This window comes from Rousettus aegyptiacus, unplaced genomic scaffold, assembly GCF_014176215.1.
Source record: "Rousettus aegyptiacus isolate mRouAeg1 unplaced genomic scaffold, mRouAeg1.p scaffold_m13_p_4, whole genome shotgun sequence".
Classification (NCBI taxonomy): domain Eukaryota; kingdom Metazoa; phylum Chordata; class Mammalia; order Chiroptera; family Pteropodidae; genus Rousettus; species Rousettus aegyptiacus.
In genome coordinates this window covers 55,330,999-55,350,634 of record NW_023416307.1, presented here as the reverse complement: position 1 = coordinate 55,350,634, position 19,636 = coordinate 55,330,999, and the positions used below count along the sequence as shown (strand labels likewise).

Genomic DNA, 19,636 nt, shown 5'->3' with positions numbered 1-19,636 from the left:
TACGACAGGTTACAGAGAGGTAACAATCTCTACCAAAGCCTTTATTAGTTTTATTACTACTAATAACAGCAGCTAAAATTATTGTATGCCAGACAATGTGCCAAGGACCTTAAATGCATAATTAACTTCTTTAAACTTTACAATCACCTAGTAAGGTTAAGTATTATTATCATCACTTCCAAATAATGAAACTGAAGCTATAAAGTTAATAACTTGTCTAAGCTCACTCACTCACTATACCTGATTAAAAACAAGGTGGTTCTGGTTCCGGCCTTATAATGTCAAAACATAGATATAAAGCTATACATACTTAAGCATATATCAAATCTTACTCAAAAAACACTTTCATTCACCGAGTATTCTCTGAAACCTTCCCTTCTGGAACATGGAGTTCAACTGTGCAATGCGTAAGAGGGGGCATGTGTCAGCTAGTCAGTTTAATTATCCTTTCCTATTATTGCTCCTTCATATTTAAACAAAAACCCGGTTTAACTTTATAATTTCCTATATCAAAACTTAAGTGTTCTTAGAAACATCAGTGATAGTTTGGTTACCTGGAAACTCTACCTCATGTAACCACCATGTACAGTATTCATGTAACTACCCTGACAAACTGATTTCAATTCAAACAAGTATTAAGCGACGCAATATAGAAAGCACTGTGTTCCACATTGCAAAAAAGTGCAAAGGTGAGTAAAATACTTTTTTTTTTTTTTTGCCATACTGGAATTTATAATCCTCTAGGGAGAGACAAAATAAGTCAACTAGCATGTACCAGGAGAACAGAAGAGTGCTACAAGAGTTACATCCAAGTGAATTTCATGCCTTGGAGTAAGCGATGGAAGACTAAGTGGTGGGAGTGGCATCTGAAACTCTGAAAGCGAGGTAGGTCTTTGAAACAGCAAGGGGGGAGAATGTATGACAAAGAATATTTAGACTAATAAAATTCCATCAGGACCAGGACAATCACGACCATGACATGTAACAAGCATACCATTAAGAATTTCAATATACATTTTTTAACAGTTGTGCTAAAATATAGGAGAAGAGTCATTACTTTCTATAGCAAGCACCTTTCTAAAGAACATAAATGTCTCAACCTCCTTTACTGTGGTATAAAATTTCAAAATAAACTGAAGATGTGACTAAAAACAAAATAGAGCAATGAAACAAATGAAGTGTTTTTAAACCACATACACCTGTACATAGACTATATGATTAAACAGACTGACAACAATATTATACATTAATTCCTAGATAATATTTTAAACCTGCACTGTCCAATACAATAACCACTAGCTATATGTGGCTACCGAGCACTGAAAATGTGACTATTCCAAATCAGGATATGCTATATAAATGTAAAATATTCACTAGGTTGTGAAGATTTCATACAAAAAAAAAAAATCTCATTAGTAAAGTTTATATTTGATTACATGTTAAAATATTTTGGATACACTGGGTTAAATAAAATATATTAAGTTCACCTCTGTCTTTTTATTCTTTTTAATGTGACTCCTGGGAAATTTTAAATTACATATATGTCTCACATTTGTGGCTTGCAATATATATTTCTATTGACTAGTTTGGGTTTAAACAATTGCTTCATATTAGTATTGTTCAGAATTCTATACTTGATTCATATCGTTGCTTTATGTTGGCATGATAATCACTTGATCATTACAATACAGAGTAACCCTCTCAAACAGCTACACCTCAGTGTTTACATACTGAAAAGGTGAGATATCTGCCAAAAAAGTGTGTCAGCTTCTTAACTACCCTTTGGAGCAAATGTGGAGAAAAACAACCAACTAACAACTTTTCCAGATACATTTACCAAGCAGTTAATGCTGGCTGATGTCATGAGGTAATGTTAGATAAGAACTACTCAGTGATACAAAGACACGGGATCCAAGAAATAGGAGAGTAGGCACTAGAGAGCAATGAAGGAAACCAGAGGATGACAGCTGTACAGCGAGCTCTGGAGAACAACCAGGCCAGAACCTAGCAGAATGAGGACTCTAGGAAAAAGGACACTCTAGGAAAAGAACAGAGGGTGGGGCAGGATCTAGGGAATACTTGGTAAAATTTGAGGAAACAAACAAGATTATGATAATTGCAAGCAAGGCAAGAAAAAAAATGGCAATAAAGTATTTTTTAAAAATAAAAAGTAAAGAAAACATGATTGCCACTTTGGAAACAATTTTGGAGTTCCTTAAAATATTGACCAAAATTACCATACAATCTAGCATTCCACTCTTAGGCCCAAAAGACATAAAATAATGTCCACATAAAAACTTGTTCACAATTGTTCATAGTAGCATTTCACACTAGCCAAAGAGCAGATAGCAATCCAAATGTCCATCAACTGATAGATGGATAAACAAACATTATCATTTCCATACAATGAAATATAATTCCACAATAAAAAAAGGAAGTACTGATAAATGCTATACTATCAATGAACCTAGAAGATGTTATAATAAGTAAAAAAAAAAAAAAAAGAGCCAGTCACAAAAGGCCACATTATATGATTCCAGTACTAGGAAATATAGAGAATAAGCAAATACACAAAGAGAATAAAATAGTGGTTACTAGAGCCTGGAAAGGGGAATATGGGGAATGACTGCTAATGGATACCAGGTTTCTTTTGGGAGTAATAAAAAATGTTCTAAAATTAAACTGTAATGGTTGCATGACCATGAATATACTAAAAACCACTGAACTACCAACTTTAAATGGATGAATTTTACAGTATGTGAATTATATCTCAATAAAGCTGTTTTTAAAAGGAAATGTGATCATTGTACACCACCTGGTTCTGCTAGGAATAATGCTTATTATCTAGATACTTAGTATTAATTGTTTAAATTATAATTTAAGTAAATAACAATTTAACTAAAAATAGTGGCATAATTATATTAGCATGATAGCAAAAAGGAGAAGATGCCAATAAATAGCATCTACCATAGTGAGAAGACAATAAAAAAATATAAAAATAATTTTAAGAAACAGACAAAGAGTATACTAATTAAAATATGACAAAAACTAGAGGAAACAGCTGTCATAGTTAAGGCTGCCTCTGAGAAATAAAAATGGGGGACAGAAGATTAGCTTCCAAAATAAGAGTTTTTGCACTATTTGATTTAAGTAATATGAATGTATTACTTTATAAAAATAAATATATATATATTTTAAAAAATGACTAAGGAATGTTTGGTTTACAAGCAGAATGAAACCATGTGCTCTTAAAGAGTTAAAAAGCCACAGGCTTCATTAACATTGATGCACTCTGCACCTCTGATCTCTCAAGAGAACAGGTTTTTTTCATCTAAGAGGTTAGAAAATGGAAAGTTAGAAGAAAAAGCAAATTACCCTTTGTCTTTTTCTTTACCATGAAATAACTATTTCTAGCAAGAACACAGATTTCTCTACTTGATACTATAGATCATTTTCAAAGACACAGTGAGAAATATTTTTAATGTGCTACTAAGTGTTCATTGGTTATGACTATGAGCATTTTACCTCTTATTGCCAAGAGAAGCATTCTCTCATCTTCGCTCTTACTCCCCATCTAACTCACATTCAGAAAAATAAGGATTTAGTAATCTAAAACATTTAGATTTAGTGATAAAAACAATAGAAATTTTCTATATTAACTGATTTAAATTGTTTTAATTCTAACATTCTTATTCTAAAGGTAGTGTTAATTTATGTATATATGCACAAAATATAATTTCACAATAGAAATAACTGGTAAAAATTCAGAATATCTATGGAAGGATACGTAAGAAATAGTTATGTTGACTGTCTCCAGGAGATGGAACTGATAGTTACAGAGTAGGAGCAGGAGAAAGATGTCACTAAATATCTTTTAAATTTTGAATGAGTATATTCCATTTCTTAAAGGAAAATATGTAAATAACCATGTAGTTGTCTTATCATACAGCATCTAAATAATGTTATGGTGATTATTAAATATTATGTAAATATGATATATACATATAATTAAATATTAATATTAAAAGCCTACCAACTCAAAGCATCCCCTTCCCTTCAGAGTTTAAATAATAATGTGTATACTGTGGAAGCTCTGAAATTCCAATGGGACAGCAAATGCATCAGTAATACCGTCAGTCTGATTCCAAGCATAACTCCAATACCTCCAATTATTCAAGTTCTGCCTCTACAAATTCAAAAATCTAGTAGTGATTTGACTCAAATAACTTTAATACAAGTCATGATGGAAGTGGCTAATTAATTTAAAATAACTGATTTTAAGGAATAAGGGAAAGTAGAGCAGTCACATTTTTAAAAGATAGGTTAACGTTCCTTAGAAATCTAACACATATAACCTTTTTAGTTGTATTAGCCAATTAAGCCCCTAAGAATTTCTTAGACCTCCGAAAGAGAAAAAAGTACTTTGTCATGACTGTCCTTTTTCTTCAGATCAATAATTAAGATAGCTATCTTTTCAATTCTCATTAAATAGGCCATATGTGTATTTGGTAGGTTACTTTCCAATAGCTAATCATAATTCATAGAAAAGTTTAAATGACAATGCAGTACCTTCAAGCATTCCACAAACAGAAGATATGGGCAGGTCAAAATCCAAACAGCAACTCAATATAACCATAGAAAAACAAAAAATAAAAAAAATAAAAAAAACTTAAATCAGATAAAATGCTGTGGCTGAGAAATAAATGTAGATGGACAAGGGAAGAAAGACTTGGAAACAATATTGTGAGCTAGCATACTGACAACTTTAGTACCTTTATCCATATCACTGAAATCCAACCAAAGTTGGTCAAAGAGACAGAGATGAAATGAGCTAGATCTCTTCCTTATTACTTCACTGACCAACAAATTAGAGAATGTTTGATGTACCGAGAAGTTATGACAGAACCCCAGCTATCCAGAGGAGACTTTCATGACTTCTGCCCTTTTAAAAGCCAGTGAGATTACTATGATTCAACCTTCTCTAAGTCAACATTTTGAACAATTTACCAGAGTGATTTCCCCTGGAACTGTGTGAGCCTACACTTAGTAATCCCAATATGCCTGTTTTCCTGAATCATTTATCCATTCTTTTTAGTAGGTGCGATGCTTAGTATCACTATCGATTTATCCTCTCATAATTTGCAGCTTAAGAAAAGCAGGCAACTAAATGAATTAGAACTGTGTTAATAATAAGTCTAAATAAAAGCCTAAAAACAAGCCTATGGGCAAAATATATGCACCATTTGTCTGGAGATTTCAACTGTCCAAAAGCCTTTCCTGATTAACTTCCTGATTGTCAAATAGCAACCAATTCCCTAAAGATGATGTTCCAAAAAACCCAATTCGAATTCTACATTGATGCATAGCTGTTGTTCTTAAAAAAAAAAAAAAAAACCTAAAGGCTCACCATTCCAGACATAAATAAATGTCCAATGGATACTTGATTAATTGGTTGTGCATAGATTTAAAAAATCTTGCATGATGTTTGCTGTCAAATATTAAAAGGAGGACTAGAACACTTAGAACACTAAACAACCTACAGGAAGAGATAGAAATAATAATCCTTAATAATGTCTAATTTGGAGAATCACATTCTGACATTACTTGGAAATATAAACAACAGGTTACTTATAAACAATCAATACTTTTCAACAAAAACCAAACTAAATATTAAACAAAAAAATACCATATATTGCTTATTTTTCTTCTTGTGCTGGCATAAGCCCTAATAGTTTCCTTTTCAATGTTCGTCTTAAGACATTTTCCCTGAAATCTTAAAAGAATTAAGGATTTCCTCTCAATATAACTTTCCGTATTTAAGTACTATATTTGCTAACAGGCATGCCTGAAACTAATTTCAAAAGCAGTACTAATAATGGAAGTCTTACACAGTCACGGCTTAATTATCAATGAAAGACTATCCTAAAAGCAAAAGGCACTTTAGCTTATCTCTGGAATACAAGTGTTAAGGTAATAACAATCTATTCTCAGTAACATACAATAAAGAGCAAGGGCTCTAGAATCAGAATGCCTGGGTTTAAATTCTAGCAGAGCAACTTTCAGGTAATCTTGAACAGGCTGCTTCACCTCTCTGAATTTCATTTACCTCATCTATAAAATGTAGATAACAGTATTAACTACTTTGTAGAGTTGTAATGATTAAAAGGGGATGTTGCATATGAAGAATACTTTGTACAAAATACTTTGCAGAGTACTTTGTACATAGGAAACATTCAATAGGCATATCACATTATTATTCATGGCCACCGTCTATTAAAGCAACCTATTTTCAGTTTTCCAAGTCAAGGATTTCAACATGATACAATTAATGATAATTCTAAAAATGGAGTACTAAGGTTACAACTTTGTAACAATGTTACTAATAGTTTTACCTGCACAGCTACCACTGCTCTGGCTTTTAGAGCATGCCTATTCGAACCTGTACATTCATTTAAATTATACCATCATCTAAAATACAAGTTTCTAGAAAAATAGTTACTCCTTTATCAAAAATGTTTACTTTTTATTATTAAATTGATTTGAAAAGACAATTAAGAAATTAACAACTCCAGACTATGTTAATAAGAGAACATGTTAAGGGTTCATATCTGTGCCATTGTTGGCCATAATACTCTGGAGACAAAAAGAAAAGCTGGTTTGGCACAATTAGTTGGTAAAAATAAAAATAAAAAATAAAAACTACATCACTGCCTCAATCCAATCAAACCAAAATGCTTCTAAGAAAACTATTAATATAAAAATATAAGATTCAACCATTTACAAATTTTTAACTTCTGTACTTTTTGAAAGTAAACCTTTCTCCTCAAAACATAAGCAAAGTAAGAAGGGGGATTGCAAACTAAGACTACGTATCAACAAAGTTATACCTTTGTATCTTGTACCAGACCAAATTACATTAGACAAGTATATATTGAAATAACTTGCTAAAGGTCCATTATTTACTGAGTATTTATTCTTTTTTAAAAAACTAGTATAAAAACTTGCTTAATAATAAATAGAATAAATATCCCTTTTTAAAATCAATTTAATGGTAAGAAACTTTGAGGAAAACAAATTGTTCTCCTTCAACTCTACCATCAGTTTTTCCATGTTCTATTTACACAAGTCTTTATATAAATATACATTTCTACATCACATTCAACCAAATTCAAAGACATTTATATAATCAAGAAAGATTTGTATAACCTAAGATAGGAGCAAAGATTGCAACCTCTACTGTAAAACCAATGAACCATAAAACCATATTTCTATCTTTGAAATCATGCAAGATTCCCTTTTCACACATTCCCTCCAAGAAAAAAAAAAATGCTAGAAAATATGTTAAACGTTCCAACAAGTTCATTTACTCATGGTGATTATGTTCTTAGTAGTACAATATCCGGGAAATCAGGTTGGTCCTGTTAGTACTAGCATATACTCCAGTCACACCCACTTGCTCTACTCCTATAGTCTCCATTGTAGGGTGGAGCATCACAAGAGACAACACAACCTTACCACCTGCCTATCCCCATCCCTGTCTCACGATCCTGTGAAATTTATTAAAATAAGCACACCGGCACTCTAACAAATGTTTATTAAAATGTATGGAACTGTGGCACCAGGGTCAGCACATACATGTTTCATAGCTCTCTCTAGACATTAAGCACACACAACAGTCTCGGAATTCGCTGATACTTGGAAAAACTCTGGCTTTCCCAGTCTAGCTGTTTCTCCGAAACAGTATCTCATGCTTGCAACTCAAGTCCAAAACAAGGGACAGACAGACAGCACAGGGTGCAAGTACTAATATTCAGTTGAACTATGCCAGTGAAAAGGGATGTCACCTCATTTTCTAAATGCAAACTCCCAGTCAACCATAAATTGATTTGCAAACCTGTGGGTTCCCTAGATGTTTTCTCCTAATACCTGTGCCTCATAGTCATTTCATAATTAGACTTCTACAGGTATACACAACGAGAGCATGCAATTCTCATATGAAGGTTTTAGTGTTTTAACAACTCTGGAAAGGTCTGGTTGGGAAAGGAATGAAAACAATGAAAATAAGGTTCTGGTTTTCAGCCTCACATGAGCTCTCTTCCACATCGACATGGATAATCTAGAAATTGGCTAAATTCTAATAACCTAATTTTTGGATGCCACACACTTTAAACTCCCTTGGAAATAGAGGAACTCTAAATTGCCTTCTATTCTTTGGTTTTCATCCCCACAGGACTAAATACTGTACAACAATATGTAACTACTAATAATTATTCTCTCTTCACCAAGAAAAATTTTTTGATCTGAAAAAGTTTTATATGAGGAAATAAGTGATACTTGACCTTTTTTCTTCTTTCCAAATCTTTTATTTAAGCTTAGGTGATTAGCTAAATTTTCACAAATAGTATGCAAAAAGGACTTATTAATAAAATTTTAACCAAAATCACCATAGACAGTCCCTTACTTTCTCTATTTTGTGTATAATATGTGATTCTACAGAAGGAACTATATAGCTATTAACATTTAATTAGTAACATTTGACTCTGGATGTGAACAAAAAAGAGATGTTGACTTCACTATAGTAAATAAAAAGAAATAGTTCAAATATACTGATTTAAACTTGGAATGAATGCTTAACTCAAAAAAAGGCAAAAACTACATTAGTTATAAAGCCAACTTTTAATTTCAGCTGGAGTCTTCACAAACCAAGTCAAGTCTCCTATTATTATTACCATTATTTTAAATGCAAGGTTTACCTGAGAATAATCATATGTACGAAAAATAAGTTTTAAGTTGTATCAAAGACTAAGAGCTATGTAAAATACCTGAAATTTTTAAGTCACAGTTTAGGTCACAGCAAAAAAATATAGATATATATATTTCCATTGTTTTCAGACAAATTACCGTGGAACTATTATAACTAGGTTTCAAGTGTGAGGATTTTTAATCTACATAAAAAATTATTTTATTTTTTTTAGGACTTTAATGGAAAACATTCAAACAAAAAGTTTACTACTCCCAAAAATAATTTCAACATTTTTAAGTGCAGAAAAATTAGAAACTGTGCAATTTTAATAGGCTGGAAAGTTAAATATCACTGCCAGTAACCAAATGCTGTCTGCTGAATTTCAAGGGAACCTATTGTATATTAAATTTTTAAAAAGTGAACTCATCCACCCTCTCATCTCAGCACTTTCTCGACTTTCCCATTACAATCAACAATATAACTTGGCGGTCAAGTCTTCCAGACCAATAACATCAGAACTTATTTTTAACTCCTGACTCCTTCCCAAATATTCCCCTTCAATCCAATCCAAAATTCTGCCAGTTCTTTATTCACACTGTTCTCTCAAATGTGTTCTTTTCATCCCATTTTCACATTTACTTTATATTCCCTCATGATTTACAACATACCTACTACCTCCCTAAAAGGGCTCTAATGTTTCTACTCTAATCCATCGGCTCAGTTGCCCAAATCATCTTTAAATATCTTGGTTCAGCAATCTATGATGAATTCCAATTTCTGCTGAACCCCAATCAAACTCTTTCAAGCCCCCTCAACCTTCCATCAGTTAAAGTTAACACATTTCTCAAATTCTATCTTTTTACTGGTCCAATTTAGGCCCTTTAATTCAGATTTACCAACTTTCTTGGTAAATACAAAAACCATTTTATTTACCTGTCATCTAAAAAGTCACCATCTCTGTGTCCCTGTCCATTCCTCCCATCTAGTATCCTTTGTTTATCACTTGAAGTTATTGCCTCCTTTAACACATGTCTTAAGACACACCTCTGCAGTAAGCCTTCCCTCTCCAACCCATCTACCTCACCTCTTTATTCTTTGTCCCTCTGAAGAAAGTATTCTATTTGTATTTATAATCTTACAGACAGCACAGTATTGCTTTTATATTCTGTACCATAACCTGCCTCTACAACTAAATCAAAAGCTTTTGAGGCCAAGGTCTACAAATGATCATGTATCTCTTTTGAACAGGGTCAGCTTAGAATACTAGCACTGTAACAAATGTTTAAAGTTTCCCATTTCTTCTAAAACGTCCTTAAAGTCAAGGTTGTCAGGAACAATTAGCACTGAATTCTAGCTTTTTAAATGTTAAGTTGACCTATCTGGTATTTGAAAATTAAAACATTTTAACCTACACACTTCATGAGAGTTACCCCGCTAGTCAACATCCATACATCAAGAATTAAGGAGTTATTTTCAAAAAAATCCTGGAAACAAAATGAAAAGTCCAAAATTTTAACATTATAAGTTATTTCATTTTGCTCTCTAAAATAGATCTAATAAATTAATTACCTAAAATTGATTTCGAGTGGTTTTTAAATTATATTACCAAGCTGGAAAGCAAACACTCCAGTACCACAAGAGGCTCTTAAGTAGCTATTATAAGATTTGCTTCATCATAGCTGAAAATTACCCCAGAATTTTAAAATATTCCTTTCAAATGACTCCGTGAAGTGCTTAGAAAGCTTGACCCTTCCCTGAAAGATGCATCAGCTTCCCTCTTCACATACCCTTCATTCTGTACTAATCGCCAAAAAAAAAAAAATATATTTAACTTTCAAAAATAATCTCCCTTTCAGCTATTACCTTAAACTATCCTGTTTCAGGCAAGTTCCAAAAGCCAACATGAATTTAAATTAAAATCATTTTATGTCGCTTAAGGATATAATCAACTTCACATAATAGCATACACTTTTTTTTTTAATCTCAGGTCTTCAATTCTCTCCTATGCAACAAAATAGTTTTTCTTTGCCCTTATGATGCCCCTTTCTCAAGGAATAAGAAAATAGTTACTGTCAAACTCTGGAAGTATGTTTAAATTAGCTGTCATTAAATAGCACTTAAAAACATCCAAAATAGATACATTGGACCCTTGGATACTTAGTATACCAAACACCTCAAGAACAAAGACTTTAGGGCACAAATCTGGGACAAAAGTACAGACTAGCAACAACCCTGAACATAGCCCAAATATCCCTGTTATATTTAAGTCCACAGCCTTAGGCAAAAACTATGACAGAAAGGTCTAAATCCATAGTCTCATAACTAAATTCATAGTTTTATCTAAATGTGACAGGAAATCAATGCCAGAGTATTTTAAATACTCCTAAGAAGGTAACCCTGAACTCTAGATCACTTAACAAGTACTGAATTTAACAGTACCCCAAAATTTCACTTAAATGGTAAGTCGGTAACAATTAACATTCAGTTTAGTACTTGGCAACATGACAATACAAACCTCAACCAAAACTTGAACCTACTTCCAAGTTACCTTGTGATTAAACATAAATTATATAGTGGAGATTGGTAATGGCAAAATGGTAAGGTTGAGATAACATTAAACCACTTATCCAATTTAAAACAATGCATGTAGAGATACTACTGCTACTGAGTATCACCTCCCACCCGTCCCCAGTAAAGGGAGGAATCAATGCTCGCCTCCCAACGTGAATGCTGGTTACTGAGCAAGTTCATCTCGGGATTAAGAATACTTTGTATAGTCAGTCACACAAGCAAGAAAAACGTTAGGACACTGTGAGACTCACTCCATTAACTATACAAAACTATGATAACCTCTGCAACCTGAGTTAACTAAAATATCCCTCATTCCAAAAGAGGTACACTGAGCAAACGTACATAATGGTTTATGAATTAAAAGTCTTGTCCTCTGTATCCAAAAGGATGAGCAAGTAAACATTTCTATCACTATTTTAACGTGGAAATACTCAGGCACTTGACAAAGCTGACTACCAACAGCAAGGAAAGTGTAAGATAAGAGACATAGTTCAAATCAAATCATCCAAATAAAAACCATATTCTCTCAATTCAAGGTTAATGAGATCGTGGGAAGGGGTATGGGAGGAGAAAAGACGGAACTGCCTCATCCTTGACTGAGGACAGGTTTTTGCCTTTTTCCGTGATCTTTGATTGTTTTATATCAGGAGGTCTAAGATTTCAAGATCCTGGTATTTCAAGGGTTGTTATTTTACGGGTGAGGTGAAGAAGGGGTGTAAAATAAAATCAATACTCACTGCTAACTTTCATGCTGCCAAAAGCTGAAGGCTGCTGCACTGGCTTGCAGCTCTCCGCAAAGGAGGTGGTTCTGGGCCGCCCTGACATGATCACTCTCTTTCCGAATCACCTTCTTTTCCTTCCTTCCTCTTCTTCCTTTTGTTTTATGTTGGGGTGTTAGGTTAATGATAAATGCAGCATTAAGTTCTCCCACAAGAAAAAGAAAAAGACAGTCTTCTTGGCTTTTCACTCCTTTCGTATAGCTATAAAAAAAACGAGCGATGTATTTCTCCTTCAAGACAAATCAGTATTGATATTTAACATGTAGATGATTTGGGGCTGGGGGAAAAAACACAATTCTTTCCCCTCCCTTTCCTTGGAGGGGAAAAAAAGAGGGAGAAATCCTAAAAATATATATATATATATCACGCGAAACGGGGGCAAATACTTGATTCAAAATAAGTACTTTGAATATTATCTTTTCCTCGGGGATTTTTTTTCCGAGTCAATGAAGAAGGGAAGCGGCGGAAGGATCACGAGTCTCACGCTTGAAAAGAAGGGGGATGGGAAGGAGGGAGGGAGAGGGAGGGGGTGGCTCGGAGATGCGACGGGAAACGCTGCGGCTCCGGCAGCGGCGGGATCCGGCTGGCTGACTGCGGGGGCCCAGCGAACTGGAGGGCGGCAGAGTCGCGAGTCAGTCAGAGGCGGGTGGTGGCGGTGGGTCCTCTCCTCATTGCGCCAGGAGCAGCTGCAGGCGGCGGCTGGATCCAGCGGCCATGGCGGCGGTGGTGGCAGAGGCAGCTCCCTTTAGACCCCAAGCAGCGGCTCCTCGACTGCTCCCCATACGCCGGGGACATGGGAACCCAGCAACCGCTTCCGTCCCTCGGGGCCCCCTCCCCCGTCCACGGCACCAGCGCGGCCGCCCTCCCGCCCCTCGCCTCTGCTCGGTGCCTGCTCAGGAAGTGTCCGCGCGTTGCCCCCAGCCCGGAGCCCTGTCAGCGGCTGTGGGGCCGGCTCCTCCTTGCTTCCTTCCTTCCTTTGTCACTCGGCCCGGACGGCGGCGGCGGCGGCGGCGGCGGCGGCAGCACAAACCCGCATTCGCCCGGGTCAGAGGCTGTTCTGTGTGAGGCGCGCCGTCTGCGCAGCCGCTTAGCTCTTCCCCACTCCCCCTCCCCCCTCCTACTCGTCCTCCGCCTCCTTCCTCCCCCACCCAGCCTTACACCGCCCAGCGCCCCGCCGCCCGCGTAACAGGCGTCTGGGAATCGCCGACCGAGCCCCGCGCTCGACCGCCTCGGCTGGGAGCCGAAGCCCGGCGGAGCCAATCACGGACGTCGTCTGTTTGCGGCTTCTCTCGGAAAAAGCCGAGGGACCTGAGGCACCAATTAGAATGTGTCGCTGGAAATCCACGCCCGAAGAACGAAAAATGCCGAAGGCACCCGAACCAGAAGAAGGTGGGTTCGCCGTGTTCTCTGGCTGGCTAGAGGAGAAATTCGACAATGGCAATAGTGGCCAATCAGAGTCGCTGGCCCTCACGAAACCGCTTGAACAGTTGACGGTGAAACCCAGACTCACTGGTGAAACAGCACGCCTGGGCTCCGTGTCCGCTTTGCAATTGGCCCAAAACTCCGCTGGGAGTGTACCTCCCTTGGTGATTGGTGAGCGGAAGGGGGCTTCCGAGGACATCTGGCCAGTCAGAATGTCTCCTCCCTCGCCGAGGTGGGAAGAAGGAGAAAGCAAAGGGAGGGCGTCTATAAAGCGCCTTCTCATTGGCCTGAAGCTTTGGAGAGGGAGTTGGGGTAAAGGGGGAAGGGAGGGAGGCCGAAAGCCTTAGCGGTAGCCAATCGGCACTCACTGCCGTCCAATCGCAAGACCTAGCTGCAGTGTGATTGGCCTTCGGCCTCCGGCGGCGGTCCCAGGAGCCGGGAAAAGCTCGCTTGGGGTCGTGGCGCCTTCTCCCAGACCATGTGGAAACCGCAAATAGGGAGCGCGGGCTCTCCACACAGCCGGTCCGAAACTGCTGCGGTTGGCGGGGCTCTGCTCGGAGCGCTCAAGCGAGCAGAAGGTGTAGGGGCTCTCCCCACCCACTAGAGGCTCTAAGCGAGACGCGGCTAATCCTGCGCGCCCGAGACTCCCCTCTGCCCCACCTAGCGCGTCCCGAGTACAAGCAAGGTCTTCCCAGCCAGGGTCAGACGGATCCAGGGTGCCTCCCCGGCCGTGTGCGAATTCTCAGACAAAGCTTTCAGAGAGGCAGCGCCCCTGGGCTACCGCGCCCCGCCCAGCCGCGGGGACCATTGATTAGAATGAGGCCGACTGCGCCGGGTGCGCGCACCAGGCTGGCCTTCTGGAAACGCCCCTGAGAAATGAGCTCATGCTGGATGCGCGCGCTCCTTGGGCGCGACTGCCCAGCGTAAAACGGGCCCCGAAATCAGGTGAGGGGAAATGCCGTCAGGCCGGATATCCTGAGGATTCCGAGGAAATGGGGAGTCAGAATAGCCCTTAGCTTTTAGTCCTTTGGAACTAGGGTGATCTATAAAAGTATTATTTAAGTAGATTTCACAAAGAGGCTGGTGCTCGTTCTACAGAAAACCAATTCCTTAGGTTTGCTTGAGGACTGAAGCATAGCTACGTCAGGATAGCAGAAAAAGTGGAATAGACAGTTGCCATCCTGATTCTAATCCCGTGGTTCCTGTAATTTCCATCTGCAGAGTCACCTGTTAAATACTATCTCCAGAGAGCCTATGTAAAAATATCTATAAACTGATCAGATTACCTAGCTATTGCTTTGAAAAACTGGTGAGGGGCTTAAGGCAGACGAAGTGAGCATTGATGGGTGTCAGAAAAGATCTAGATAGGGTACTGCAGACAAAGGTCTACAGGGTCCAGAAAAATAAAGCAAATGAGTGAAAACGGCCTGGTGGGAAGACAATGGGGAATGATAAGGAGTGTGGCAAATTGGAGTCTCCATGCTGTAACTGAAGGGAGCAGCTGTTCAGATCTAGCAGATTGTTGCCCTCAGGAATGTGGGTCCAGTGTTCTGAGATATTCTATGTTTTTTTTCTCCCAAAAGAAACCCTAAAGCTGGATATTTGTGTGAAATCTCTTGATTTTTAAATGTTAGCAACTGGTATTTTAAAACCCTAAAGGCCAAAATAAAAACATCCTGGGGTAAATGTGGCCAACAATTTACAATCAATTTATAATCTCAAACCCAAGCATGGGTTTTATAGCACAAGAGCAGCAGAGGCTCTTGTTCTTTACAATTAAAAGAGACCATGAGGTCTCTGGATGTCATGGAGGAAAGCAAAGAATGTTAAAAAGCAAATTCAGTGCATGGCAACTTTGTCAATGAATGTTGCCTGTCCATGCAAACATTCTGAAAGACCTGTGTCATTAGGCCATAATGCTGTGAGGCCAAGCTTCAAATCCTGCTTTCCTCTTTACTCTCTATCCCTACTCCCAATTATACCCGCAGGGAAGTGCATAAGAAATATTTAGGTTATACAAATTGGAAACATGGTTACTCTTTTGTATAAAATAAACTACAAAACTAGTCCACCTTAAGGCAATGATCAGTAGCTTTACTTGTTGTTGGCTTCAAATTATTTGAACCGATGCTGTAAAAAAATATATGATCAAGACAGGAAAATTTTATAGGAAAAGAAAATGTATTTCAGTCTAAAGTTAGGATTTAAGGAGAGAGAAGTTTTATGAGAAAATACAGAACTAATGAAATTAACATTCAGTGTTTGAACTTTCAAACTCTTACCTTCCCACCTGCTGTTAACCACTTATCGGTTTTTGTAATAATTTTAATAGTTAATATTTACTGAGTGTTTACAATGTGCCAGACACTGTTCTTAAATTCTTCACACATGCTATCTCAAGTTTATAATAATCATATCATAAGTACTGTCATCATCTCCACTTTTCAGATGAAGACACTAGGGCCAGGAAGGACTACTAACTTACAAGGTCCACAGAGCTAAAGTAGAACCACGATTCAGAATCTTTTTATTTATTTATAAATTTTTTTTTTGAGGCGAAGAAACACTTGGTGGACCTCACAGATTGCAAGGACCTTGTCAGTTTACAATCTCTTATTTTTTACACCTACAGCATCTGATCTTCCTAGGTGGTCTCCCATCTAAGTACTAACCAGGCTTGACCCTGCTTAGCTTCCAAGATCAGACAGGATCAGGCTTTTTCAGGGTAGCATGGCCATAGGTAAGATCCAGATTCTTAAGCTCTACTCCCTTCTTTTCTCAAAAAACACACTCGCCACCTCTCCTGGTGTATCTTGTTTTATCTTAAAGTCTAAGCCTATGTCTTGAACTGCATGTGCGTGATTGTGAACATATCTCCTAGTTTGGTTTATAACACTTCGTTTTCTCCAGGGCTCATTAGATGGTCCCTTGCAGAAATCAGTGATTCTGAGCCACAGTAACAATAAACCAAAGGATTAGAAAAAGATAAATGTAGGAAAGCTGGGTTGATGAGCATCTCCACAAGATAATAGGTGTAAATTAAAAATGCGCAATGAACCAGCTTACGTAGTAATAACAAGTAAAGGTATACTTCAGAGATATTGCAGGCTGCATTCTAGACCATCACAGTAAAGCAAATTGTGATCTTTTTGCAGGTGGAGGATCTTGCTTTCAATTTGTAAAAATCCCAACATCTGTGAAAGTGCAATAAAGCAAAGTACAATAAAATGAGGTATGCCTGTATTTACATAGCACTTTGCACCTAGAAAGTACTATATGTTTATAAAGTTTAGGAAGTACTATTAAACTATTAGTTTTTACAAATGAGGAAACTTACACACTTGAATAAGCAACTTGCTCAAAATCACTTAGCTAAATTTTTAGTTGAAACTAGAAGAAAATATAAGCAGGTTTAATAAGGAAAATAGAAAAGAGAATATGACAGGCAGTTTATTTAGATGAACCTAGAGTCAACCATTTCAAACAGAAGTCCATGAACAAACTCTTTCTAGGACCTCATTTACGTAGCCAATATATATTTAAACACATGAATGTTGCTGGTCTTCAAAATTTAATAAGATATGGTCTCTGCTCCAAGTACTTGTAGTCAGATACAATGAGGTAGGAAAGAGTTGTTTAGTGATGAACCAAAAGAAAGCTCTCCAATATCAAGGTCAAAGTGAGGATTAAGAAATAGGAAAAATAAATTTATTTAATGTCTGTTCAATCCTTTCCAAAACCCCAAGAAAGAGGCATTATTAGCTTTTTTTTTTTTAATGGAGGAAGGAATGAGCAACAAGTACATTGCTCAAGGTCATGCAATTAGTAAATGGCAAAGCTGTGATAAGATGTATAACTGAGTCTTTGAATTCAGCCTCTTTCTACTAGATCACTCTGCCCTTCATCAAAAGGTATCATTGTTTATCCTATTTATATAAATTATGTACGTGTGCTTCTACACATGCATACCTAGGTGCCTGGAAATACTAATTTTGATGGCATTTTGAATGATCTTTATTGTCTTCATGCATTGTTTTTATTTTCCATCTTTACATAAGAAACAACACTCAGGAAAAACAAGACTGCAGAAGAACAAAAGAGAAGAAGCAGCAGTGTAAAATTGCTCAATTTGATTAGGACTTAACATAACTGAAATTTACAGAAGCACCCTTTGTAGCTGGGCAGGCACTTTTAGAGGTATTCAGGAAGGCAATTGCAGGGCTGAGCAGAAGAAAGAACCAGAAAGATGGGGCATCTTTAAAAGCTCTGAAACAACAGCAGAAATTTCGCCCTTCCTTGGTAGGCTTTGATGCTAAAAAGAGATTGGCTGTTAATACACGCAGTATACTATTTAAAGGGGTCAATTTATGTTAAAGTAAGGGAGATGAAGGGACTCATTGACTGCTAGAAGTCATCAACAGGAGCTTAATTTAGCGATAGTGACAAAAGCCATTTAAAAAATTGTACTCTTTGATCAATAATAAAAAATTCACCCAGGTACTCTGCTAGGTGTTTGGGGCATATAACCCCATTATATGGTAGGTACAATTTTTCTCTATTTTACTGATGACTAAACTGAGGAACAAGAGAAGTAAGTTGCTCACATTTTCCCAGCTAGAATGTGGTTTTCAAATTTGTAGCTTAACTCTAGTCCCCTAACTCTGAGAATTTCTCCTTAGAAAATCATCCAAAAGAAGTAATCCAAAAGAAACTTTACTCAAATCCATTTAGTGAGCATTTATTCAGCTCCTGGTCCCTTTGTAGGACACTGTGCCAGGCCATAGGAATACAGAAGTGCAAAAATAAATAAAAGACATTTAGAGATGACTGGTTTTGCTACAATCTTGAAGGAGCTCTCATAGAATAGAGACATGTAAAAAGATAACACCATGATGTCATCTGGGCAGCTATGTACTAGCCCAGAGGAAGAGAAGTGTCCCAGAGATCATTTTCTGGGTTGTATTTGAACTACTGGTCTACAAGTTAAGTGTATATACCCAGAGGTTATCCAGGATAATCTTCTGGAGTGCTAGAAATATTAGAACTTATTTTTATCTTAAAAAGTAAGAAATTACCTTTTTAATGGTTAATTTACTGGTAGGCACTGTTTCCTTTTCTCACTCTCTAGTCAAAGGAAGTGGTCTCACATGGTCCACAATACAGTTATCCTAAAGGAAGAGGATGAATTTCTACAGCCTAGAGGGAGTGTGAATACAAAGTACCTTTCTGGTACTTTGCTTATGCTTAATTAAGTGGATTTCCAGTCATAATATTTAATTTTTAACTAAATTGATCCTCACGGGTTGAAAATGATTTCTGCAAATAAAGTATAGATTACAGATTTTACCAACAATGCAGGAGTAATTAAACAAAATGGCAAGAATGACATTCTCCTATTCATGGTGAGAACTCTTCATCTGTCTCACCTCTAGGTAAAAACAATAATGAGCTAATCAAAATTGACAAGAAATGAGCCTGAAAATTTTGAAATTCTCAAGAAGAATTTTTGAAATATGAAGTTACCATCCACTATCATTAAAGTCAAAACTTGCCCTAAATTTAAGTAAGATTGAGATGTAACTAATGCCAGTGTTAAGTTTTCACAATTACTAAAATATTTAAAGACTATGTATACATCTGTGACAGCATTAATAATTGTAGGAAAAAGGTTGAGGAGCAAGAACAAAAAAGTTTGGGGTCTTAAATAATAAAAAAATTATTTAAAAAGTAGTATTATGCTTCTCATTTATTTTTATACCTGTGTATGTCTCATATGTGCATAACATTTAAGAGTATAATTTTACGAATGATTGGTTCAATAGTATAAGTTTTATCAATAAATCTGAAGAGTATATTGGAGCTAGATATTAAAAGTATTTTTACTAGTAAGGTATAAGGTAAAATTTTGTAGACCACTATTTTAAATAAAGAATGGTTTTCCAGATAGATGAAGGGAATAACATTACTGACAAGGAGAAGAGGTTATACAATGGCAGAAATGTATGTAACGAGGTATTCAAAGAGCTGGAGCTGGTTTGAAATTATGTAGCATATGAGATCTGGACCTAGCAAAAATAAAGGAAAACAGTATTGGATAACAGAGGTATAGTTAAGTAAAATA

General features: G+C 36.9%; 1 protein-coding gene and 1 pseudogene across 4 annotated transcripts in view; both read right to left on the bottom strand.

The window, feature by feature from the left end:
* Positions 1–13,151, bottom strand: part of GSK3B (glycogen synthase kinase 3 beta) — a 172,961-nt gene extending 159,810 nt beyond the window's left edge. For 2 of the 4 annotated variants that reach the window (XM_016158805.2, XM_016158806.2), the window contains exon 1: positions 12,052–13,151. In XM_016158805.2, the coding sequence (XP_016014291.1) occupies positions 12,052–12,139 (88 nt within the window). In that variant the 5' untranslated portion in view covers positions 12,140–13,151. The remainder of the gene's footprint in view (positions 1–12,051) is intronic. The other 2 variants (XM_016158803.2, XM_016158804.2) reach the window with 1 other exon arrangement.
* Positions 13,152–16,138: 2,987 nt separating this feature from the next.
* LOC118602670 lies at positions 16,139–16,257 on the bottom strand (annotated as a pseudogene).
* Positions 16,258–19,636: the final 3,379 nt, after the last annotated feature.